Raw genomic sequence first — 9,864 nt, forward strand, 5'->3', positions numbered from 1 at the left:
TTTTTTTTTTTTTTTTAAGGTTTATTTATTTTATTGTTCTCTTCAGATACACCAGAAGAGGGCATTGGATCCCATTACAGATGGCTATGAGCCACCATGTGTTTGCTGGGAATTGAACTCAGGACCTCTGGAAGAGCAGTCAGCACTCTTAACCACTGAGCCATCATCTATCCAGCCTCACATATAAAATCTAAAAAAAAAAAAAAAACCCTCTATCTGCCTCCTTAGTTTGGTAGTGACTACTGACTTGACTTAAGGAGTGTTCTAGGAGCCTGTCGCCCTGACAACCACCACAGTGCATATGCTCTCTGAAGGCTCCCAGGAAAGACTAGATTGTAGCCTTCAGAGCTAGATAGCTCCCACACTTGCTTAGAACAATTTGCTGTGTCCTCTCCCTTCTCCCCTCTTTCCCCTCTCTTAGTAACAGAGTCAGCCAGCAAGTCACAGGAAAGCACGGTGGCTCTGGAAAGGGCTGTCTCCCTGTGGAGCAGAATCAGGGGCGTTGCCAGCATGTCCCTGTGTGACCCCTGGAAGCTGCCTTGACTCTGATCAGGGATCGAAACCAGCATGCAGGGTGGCCGACAGGACAAGGTCCCAGTCCTTGAAGACATCAGTGAACTGATAAACTGAACAGCCCCAAGCTCTCTTCACCTGAGCAGTCTCCGTGGAAGTCAGCTGGACCTGTTGTCTGCCTCTGGAAGCTTGCTCACCGAATCAGTCTCTTGGAAAGGCTGGAGGTGCATGTGGAGAAGGGACCCCTAGAGCATTAGGACCTTCCTAATGCTTGTGGCCCTTTAATACAGTTCCTCATGCTGTGGCGACCCCCCAACCATAAAGTTATTTTCATTGCTATGTGATTTTGCTACTGTTAAGAATCACAATGTAAATATCTGTATTTTCCAATGATCTCAGGTAACCTCAGGGATTGAATCCACAGGTTGAGGACTGTTACTCTAAAAGGACTCTCTCCCTGCTGAGGAATTCCCAGTGTCTCTTTTGGGTCAGGACATTGGCAAAGGGCTGTGAAAGATATCCAAGGCCACATAGTAGGGAACAGTAGGGGCAGGAATGTCCTCCCAACTCCTGCCCATTCAACCACAGCTCCCCACCACCTCCCCAAAGCTCCCTCCCACCCCCACAGCTTCCCACATCCACGCCATGGCTCCCCACCATCACCCAGACCCGAGTCAGCTCCGATGGGGCCATAGCTGGGGAATTCAGATCCAGGGCTGCAATCAATAGTTCTGCTGCGGAGCAAGGGGCAAGCTTACATGCTACTTCCTTGAATTTTTGTGCTGAAATAGTGTCCCTGAAAGAAAATATCAAAGTCCCCTGGGCTATAATCAAGGCAGTTGCTGATTATGAGCAATTGCCATAGTTTAGGCGTAGATTTTTCTCGGATTGATAGTAACTTGTCTAAAGTTTTATTTCTAGGCCCAAAGTACAGGGCAGATAAGTGTGATGAGGCGATAAAACCCAGGCTCTCGTCAGTGCTCAAACAAGCTTGAGCGAGCAGAAGCCCCTGCTCACTCTGGCCTCCTTCACATCTAAGTTCACAGCTGTCTCTCCTGGAGAGGTTGGGAAGGGGTCTTCATTGCTTCAGTTCCCAGGCTGCCTGGAGAGTTCCTATCCCTGAAGAGATTTAAGCCCTGAAGTGCTTTCAGTGACTCACTGTCTTTGTCCACAGCCCCCCAGGCCAAGGTGACCTGCTTGCCCTTTGCCCACGTAGAAGCCCAAATATGTAGAATGACTGAGCTCTAGGCTGTACAAAGCCTGATTCCAGGTGAGGAGAGACACTGGTAAAGAAGTCCCCAGAGTCCCAGGGAGACAGCTGTTTAACCATGTGCCGTTGTAGCCTGGAGGTGGTGGTGCGTGCCTTTAATCCCAGCACTCGGGAGGCCAAGACAGGAGGATCTTTGTGACTTTGAGTCTACCAAGTAAGGACCCAGGACAGCCAGGGCTATGCAGAAAAACTCTGTCTCAAAAGACTAAAAACAAAACAAAAACGAAACAAACGACAGACTAGCAAGCCAACAAACGAAAGTCATATGCAACAGAGGCAGCGTAAGCTTCCAGACAAGACGCCAGCCAGTGGAAGGGGACATGTGATATGGTCCCTTCCAGAAAAGTTTCACTGAAGAGGAGAAACGCTGTCTCAAAGGTTTCGAGTGTGCTAATGTCTGGAGAAGGTGCCAAGCAGAGGGAACAGGAAGTAAGATCTCAGACCCCAGGTTTAAGACTGGCATGGCTGGAAGGCTACCTGAAGGAGGGCAAGCCAAGGAAGGTCAGTTTTTTTTTTTAAGATTTATTTATTTATTATTATACATAAGTACACTGTAGCTGACTTCAGACTCTCCAGAAAAGGCCATCAGATCTCATTACGGATGGTTGTGAGCCACCATGTGGTTGCTGGGAATTGAACTCAGGACCTTTGGAAGAGCAGTCAGTGCTCTTAACCGCTGAGCCATCTCACCAGCCCCCAAGGTCAGTTAGTTCTTAAGGATCTTTCAGGCTGTGCAGAGTCAGTTTGCTTTTGTTGTGTAAGGGAGCCTGAGGAGGGCTTGGAACAGGACATGGGCTTAGAGCCACTGTAGCTGCTGTAGCCATGTGAACGCCCAACACACAGTAGGCATTCTCTAAGGGCAGGTGGCTGTTGAGCTGACGGAAGGGACCTGAACAGAGAGGGTGTTGAGGTGTATGGGTAAATAAACACGCCAGAAGCATGAGTTCCTTCTGTGGGCAAGGCTCACGCTCCACAGGGGCAAGGGACCTCCGACACAGACTGTGTAATAGGAAAAGCACTTCTTTCACCTTAGTGCCACTGCCCAGGAGCTGAGGGCACAATGAGGGTACAGGAGCTGCTAAGCCCAAACTTAGGCAGGAGACAGAATAGCCCAACCAGCAGGCACAAATCAGGCAAATCCCATTGGAGGCTGGTCCCTACAACACTTTTATCCCGTACAAAGAGCAAGGACAGAGTTGGGGCCAAAAAAAGAGCAACCCAGGCAGCCAGTGGTGGCATGTGTATGCCTTTGATCCTAGGCAAGAGCAGGCAGATCTCTGAGTTAGAGGTCGGCTTGGTTTACAGAGAAAGTTCTAGGATAGCCAGGGGTATGTAGAAAAACCGTGTTCAAAAACCAGAGCGGGTGGGGGGAGACCCAGATGGTAGAAGCAAAGCCAGGCACTGGTACCAAAGTTCATGTTGTTCTTGGGAGTTTACATTGTTCTTGGGAGGTAGGAGAATGGCTATGGGAATCCTGGAGGCTTCTGAGGAGAGCTACAGACTGGAGATAAGGCCAACTGAGGACCTCTCGTTGCTTGCTGTCCTGTGAGCCAGTCTTTCCTCTGAGCAGTATCTGACACTCCTCCCAGCCAGGCACAGAATAAAGCTTCAGTCTGGCAGCCCACTGTTTGAAACCTCCCCACCGAGCCCTACGCATCTATGCGGGCAGACATCATGTGTTCAACATGCTGCATTTTCATTATGTCTGTGTCTGTACTTACGGTTCACCCTGCCAGAAAGTCCCTTCTCCAGACTCACATGGTCGTTTTATTTATTTGCACTGCTGGGATGGAGCCAGGGCCTCACACAGGCCAGATTACTAAGTCCTCTCACCGAACTCCATTCCTCTGCCAGAACACTGCTTGTTAAACTTTTGCCTACTCCTCAAAGATCATCTTGAGGGCAGGCATGGTGGGCCATGCCTACAATGCCACTAACTGGGAGGCAGAGGCAGGCAGATCTCCATGAGTTTGAGGCCAGCCTGGTCTATATTAACCAGTCCCAGGCAAGCCAAGACTACATAATGAGACACTGTCTCAAAAATTCAAACAGGCTACCCTCAGAATTCTGTACCAGAGAAGTCTTCCACTTCTCGTCAGCTTCAGTGGGGCGAGCTGCTAGCTATTGACTTAATTATGGCCTCTGGAGTGAGCATCATGTGCCAGTGTGGCCTCTTGTCCTGGTGATTTCTAGGAGTGACTTTTGACTTGCATATGTGTTCCAGTGGGATGACAAATTGTATAGTCACCCCTCATCACCCCACCCCTCTCCACCCAACTGCAGTCCTTTGGGCAAGAGCTGTGCCCTGTCCTTTATCTCGTCAGAACCTCACACAGCACTCTAGCACCCTCGGATAAGGTCACTCATCCGTGCTGATAATTGGGAGATGCTGAGCAGTGAGCCATGGGAGCTAAACAACCGGTGGTTGGGTGCCTGTTCCCCTGATTCATGGGCGCAAGAGAAGAAAGAAGACAGGAAAACATCATTGCAGAGTTAGGTATAATAAAGAGAAAATTCCCAAGGTGGGGGCAGAGAAGACTTTCAAAGAAATATTAGTAGAGACGAATAAATGGAAGGACCCAGACTTGTAGCTTAAGGAAAATTCCAGAAAGGGGAAGAGCAAGTGCAAAAATCCAGAAGCTGGAACCCACCTGATGCATCTCAGGAATGACAAGGGGCACTGTGTGTGTGTGTGTGTGTGTGTGTGTGTGTGTGTGTGTGTCAGGGGGAGGGGAAGAAACCATTGAGCTGAGAGAAGGTGTGGGGAGGCAAGAGGACCGGCAGAGGCAGGGCTTGGCTGCCTGTGATAAGGGTCGGGAGGCTCATTGGCTTGCCTGTTCGTGAACAGAGGCTTTTGGAAGAGGAAATACGACCTAAATTATTTTTCTGCCAGATCAGAAGGTTTTTATTCTTTATCATAAATGTCAGAGATTAAACCCTCTTCGGACTACACAAAGTCACCTGGAACATTTCTCCATTTGGAAACAGGTCAGTTGGAATAGGGCTCAGGAGGTCCAGAAGCATCAAGACCATCCATTTCAAGGCTTCCTCTGGGGGTTACTCGCACAGAACACAGTAACGATGCCCAGCCTTAAGTCCTGCAAAGTCACAAGATTCAAACTCTGTTTGTAAGATAAAATTATAGTGCCAGGCTACAACTTAATAACAGTAAACGGTCACAAATGCCCAAGCGGTACAGAGCAGTTATGAGGTGCAAAGCTACCTTACTAAACACAAGCAGGCCTGTGCGCTCAGTTTTTCAGTAAAGGCAGAGAAGTTGATGATGCATGGGTCTTACTCAACAGGCACAAAATGGAAACCACGTTAACTTCCTGCTCACACAAGCTCATTACCGGACCAGGAAAGAGTCAAGACATGGCAATATTATGTTTCTCTTCCAATTTACAAAATATATTGGTGAATCAAAAGAAAGGGAGATGAGGGTTCTCCATTTCCATTATTTTATGCCCCCATGTCCTAGGGAGCAGAGAGCAAGACCTTTTGTGAGATGACAACCTGGAGGGGACTCGGAGGGTAGGGCAGTTTAGCCTTTTTATCTATAGGAACCCACAAGGGGTAGAAGGGCGGAGGAGGGGAGACTAAAGTTTCTTTCAAAGAACACAGTGTAAAATGTGACTAACCGTCCCTGCCCCTGCCCGGCACTGGACACTCTGGATATTCTAAGCCTCGCTAGAGAAACCAGAGCAAAGGGGGCAAAAAGCACGGGCAGTTCAGAGTTCAGTCTTCTTCACTCAAAACAGGCATATTCAAGAACAGGTCTCCTTAGCTATTTGGGGGAAACAAATAGCATCTTCAGTTATGCTTCAGCGTTGTTCCATTAAAATCCATGTGAGATCTCTGCCAGTGGAAGTGAGCCCCAGGGCCAGACGCCTCCCTTCTCTGGGACCCACAACCCGGAAGCTTAAAAACAGGTAGGTGTAGGAGACGCTGACAAGAGGTCTGGGTTCTGTGTAGGTCTCGGAATGAGGCTTCTTAAAGGACTCCCAGCCTTGCTCCTGCCTTGAGCACATGCCCAGATATGCCAGCCTGCTATAATCTCTGTGGTAGTAGGAGCGCTCACGACACTGACAGCAGGCAACAGGGATGATGGTAGACAAGGTAGAACTCCTCAAAAAGGCAATGGCCAGGCATGGGGAGGGTACAACAAGGGTCTTCACAAGTCAACAGCAGGCTATGGGAGGGGCACACATAGGAGGAGAAGAAAAGCATGATCAGGAATAGTGTACTTCAGGCCCTAGGCCCCGCCCATGTCTCATCACTTGGCTGTCCAAGTTGCAGATGCTCAATAGTTCAGTCAGTAGGAGCTGCTCTGTCTGTCTGGTCTTGGAGCCATGGGATACCCGTCTGGTTGACCATCAGGGCCAAATGCACCCACTTCGTCTTAGGTGTCACACCTCAGTTTGGGACAGTCAGCACTTGTCAAGCTTTGAAGAGCTAGGCCTCCAACAGGAGCTGGTCCTCATGAAGCCTTGTCAGTCGTGGTGGCAAGTGAGTGAAAGGGCATGTTTCACATGTGGGTCCAGGCCACAGCCATGATGACAGTATCCATCAATAACATTGGGTGCCTGCTATAAGTACAGTGGCATGAGAGGCACATAGTGTTGACACAGAACAGCATGAAGATCACAGCCTTGGCCCCAAGTCCACCAAACACGCCGAGGAGTCAGAAGTCACAGAAGAGAAGGCAGACAGCAGAGCAGTGGCTGAGACATAGGTAGGTTGACAGACAGAGAGCAGGAGTCCTGTGTAAGCACCAAGCACCTGAGCAGGACTTAGCCAGACTGGAACCCATAGGGCCTTGGCGGAGCCTCTGCTGGCCGCCTTGCAAGGCTTCGTCTAGCTCTGTAGGGCCTTTGCCCCAGCAAGTAGTATTGCAAAGGGTTGGGCCACAGGTCATCTTTAATGATCTGGGCCACCCTGTCAGCTTCTAGGAGGCTGTGCTGTGAAAACCAGCTGAAGAAGCTTCGCACGGTGTCCCGGTTCCTGTGCACCAAGGCCGGAGGTTCCTGGCCGCGGTGCCAGAGGATGCGAGTAGCAATGGACACCACATGGCCTGAGGCTCTGCACTCATACTCCTTCACTATCACCTCATTTCTGAAGTAAGGGTTGCTCCCAAACAGGAACTTGAACTTGCAACCTGTTCTGGAGTGCCTGAGCTCTCTCACCTCCAAATTCATCAGGTAGCCAAGCATGTCTTCATCCCTAGGGCTGATCATAGTTGATAGCTGTGGGTGGTTCAGGAAGGCAGTGACCCAAAAGCCTGGGATATTTTGGATGATGAAGCTCCTACGGGCTAGGTGCAACCGACGCATCCTCCCAAACCTGCGCACCAGCTGCAGGTGGGCCCCATCAGCCTGGGCACTCGTGGCCTCTAACTCCCACTGGATGGCCTCTAGAGGGTCCACAATAAGAGCCCTGAGGTCCAGAGGCCTCAGACTCGCCTGGGCTTCCAGCTTCTCCCCCACCTCTGCAGGCTCCTCCGCGGCTACAGAGTCTTCCTCAGTCGTCACTTCCTCAGTCTTTCCTTTGGTCCCCACCCCAGTACCCGATCCCTTCTGGCAGCCATCCAGGTTCAGAACGCTGGAGGCAGAGTTCTCTCCAGTGTTTTCTGGGGAAGGCGGTGCAGTTCCAGGGCTGGCTGCGGGGTTGCAGGGCCTAAGCGTCTCAGCTCCGGGGACACGGGACCGGACCAGGTGTGCATCCCGCTCTTGTATGGGCGGCAGGCACATGGTTACCTCCAAAACCCGGATCCCTTCCCCTGCCATCACCTGCTGAGTGTCTGGCTGGAGCGGTCAGGAGAGCACCTGCAGGATTGTGGTATGTTGCGGCAGCAGAGATGCTGGCGGCAGGCAGGGTCTCCTCTCCGGGGCGAGCTCCGCCCCTTGCACCCTCCCTGCCGGATGTGACTTGCTAGAGTCCCTCCACTGCAGGAGACAGGGAAGATAAGACCACCCGTGTCAAACAGAACTGGTTCCAGGTTAGTAGGGCAGGTGAGGAAAAATAATACAGGGCTGGTATAGACTAGGAAAAGGGCAGGAGTTAGGAGTCAGGCCCAACTCGCAGATGTGGTTGTAACCTTGCATCAAAGCCAGCACAACACGGGAGGGTTGTTTTCCTTTCCTGGCTCTTTGCAGCTTTAGGGCTGGCAGATAGGGCACGTGCAGTCTTGTTCAGGATGTATTATTCTGGCATAGGCAGAGGGCTTACCAGATTCAAACTGGGAACTAAAGATAAGCGTAACTGTCAGGCAATGAAGCTGCTGGAAAAGCCCTAGAAAGATGAGAGGCCAGGAACGATCTAAAGTTGCTCCTTTGTATTGACCTGTGGGCATCTATGGGGCACTTTCATGGTTGCTAACTGATATAGGATGACACAGCCCCACTGTGGGTAGTGCCATCCCTGGTCCAGTGGGCCTGGGCTGTGTAAGAAAGGTAGCTGAACGCTGTGAGGAGCAGAGGAAGCCTTGATTGAATGTTTATTACTGATAAGGATCAATGCCTCAGACTTATAGGAACTGCCAAAGCCTTCCTCTGGTCCTGTGTTCCCGGGAATGCTGGTAAGTGTACAGAAAGCATTAATTGCAGCTTGTACCTCCCCCCCCCCCAGATGTTTACAGCTTGCCCAGAGAGACTCCTATCAGCATTAACCCTTCCTTCTCACGCTATACCTAATAAAATGCAGAGGTTCTAATTGCTGCAGCTGGCTTGGCTTCAGCAGAGGGAACACCGCCCTAATCCTAGTATTTCATGCACATATCTGTCCTTTCTTCATTCTCATCCTTGTCCAGTTTCCAGAACCAATGATAAATTGTAACTTGTATGATGAAATAAACCCTCTTGATGCTCCCAAGCTGGTTTTGGTTACTATTTTAACTAAGCAAACTAGGACAGACACTTTCCTTGTTTTGTTTTAAAAGAGGTCTTCTGGTCAGGGCCTGTGTCTGGGATAGTCCAAGAGCTGGGATGGAACTGTCTCTGCATTCCACAATCCAAGTGTGGCAACATTTCTGTAGTCTCAGCCCTCAAACTTGTGGTGTAGGTCAGTACCTGGAAAGCCTATCTCTGCCTAAATGTTCCTGCCTTTCTCATCAAAAGATACAACTCCCTCATGTGAAACCCTAGACCTCTCATAGAACATACACCATCTGGAGTATAAAGTAGAAAACCCTAACTGGGATTCTGACCCTCTGTGGTAGACAGTGGACATTTATCAAGGGGGAGGGTGAGATAAAAGATCAGCCCTCTGCCTTTGGGTACCAAACACCTGCACACTGATTCTGGCCCCACAGTCTCTAGGGTTAGACTCCCAAATAGCCATTTGACTTTGACACTGGCTCCCATCTCCTAGATTGAAAAATCTCAGTGCAAAGGGTGGGGCCTGAGATGATGACAACTTAAGAGACAGGCCTAGCAATAGTGTTAGGTGAGCCTACATCAGCCTGGAAACAACAGTTTGAGCACAGATTTGTAAAGCTGGGTCCTAGCCATCAAAACGTGTACAGCTTGGGGAGCCTGGCAAGGGTTCACTTCCTGTCAGAAATGCATGAAGACAACATCTATTATCACCACTCACTCCTAGACACTAAAGGAGAGCCTTTGTATGGCCTGAGAAGTCACAACCAGAAAAGAGAGGGCAAAGAACCAAGAGTGCTGAGATAAAGTACATGTGAGCCTCTATATCAAAACAAGTGTGCCAGCACTCGGGAGGCAGAGGCCAGCCTGGTCTACAAACTGAGTTCCAGGACAGCCAGGGCTACACAGAGAAACCCTGTCTCGTAAACAAACAAAAAACTAGTGTGGAGACTGGACTACCTCTGCCATTTTCAGTTACATAACACTTCAGTGTTTAAAGGCTGTTTGATCTGGGTTTTCTGACCCTTACACCCAATATTAATTGGCACAATGAAGCCACTTACCTCAAAGACATTCAGTCAAGACCCACTGTCTGCCATACCCTCACCGGTATCACTTTGGATGCTCAAGATGCCTACAGATTGCCATTCTTCACAATTTCTGGCTTACTACAACCCTTCCCAAATAAAGAAGTTCAAAACTGCAAAG

At 49.8% G+C, this 9,864-nt stretch overlaps 1 protein-coding gene across 1 annotated transcript; it reads right to left on the minus strand.

The window, feature by feature from the left end:
- Positions 1–4,661: 4,661 nt before the first annotated feature.
- LOC110318766 (putative testis-specific Y-encoded-like protein 3) lies at positions 4,662–7,688 on the minus strand. The gene has a single exon (XM_021194020.1). The coding sequence runs from the start codon at positions 7,567–7,569 to the stop codon at positions 6,577–6,579; it is 993 nt and encodes a 330-aa protein (XP_021049679.1). The 5' UTR covers positions 7,570–7,688; the 3' UTR covers positions 4,662–6,576.
- Positions 7,689–9,864: the final 2,176 nt, after the last annotated feature.

Source organism: Mus pahari, chromosome 3 (genome assembly GCF_900095145.1).
Source record: "Mus pahari chromosome 3, PAHARI_EIJ_v1.1, whole genome shotgun sequence".
Taxonomy (NCBI): domain Eukaryota; kingdom Metazoa; phylum Chordata; class Mammalia; order Rodentia; family Muridae; genus Mus; species Mus pahari.

Bases quoted from the DNA above. Each gene is read 5' to 3' on its own strand.
- LOC110318766 (XM_021194020.1), bottom strand. From the start codon at position 7,569: ATGGCAGGGGAAGGGATCCGGGTTTTGGAGGTAACCATGTGCCTGCCG.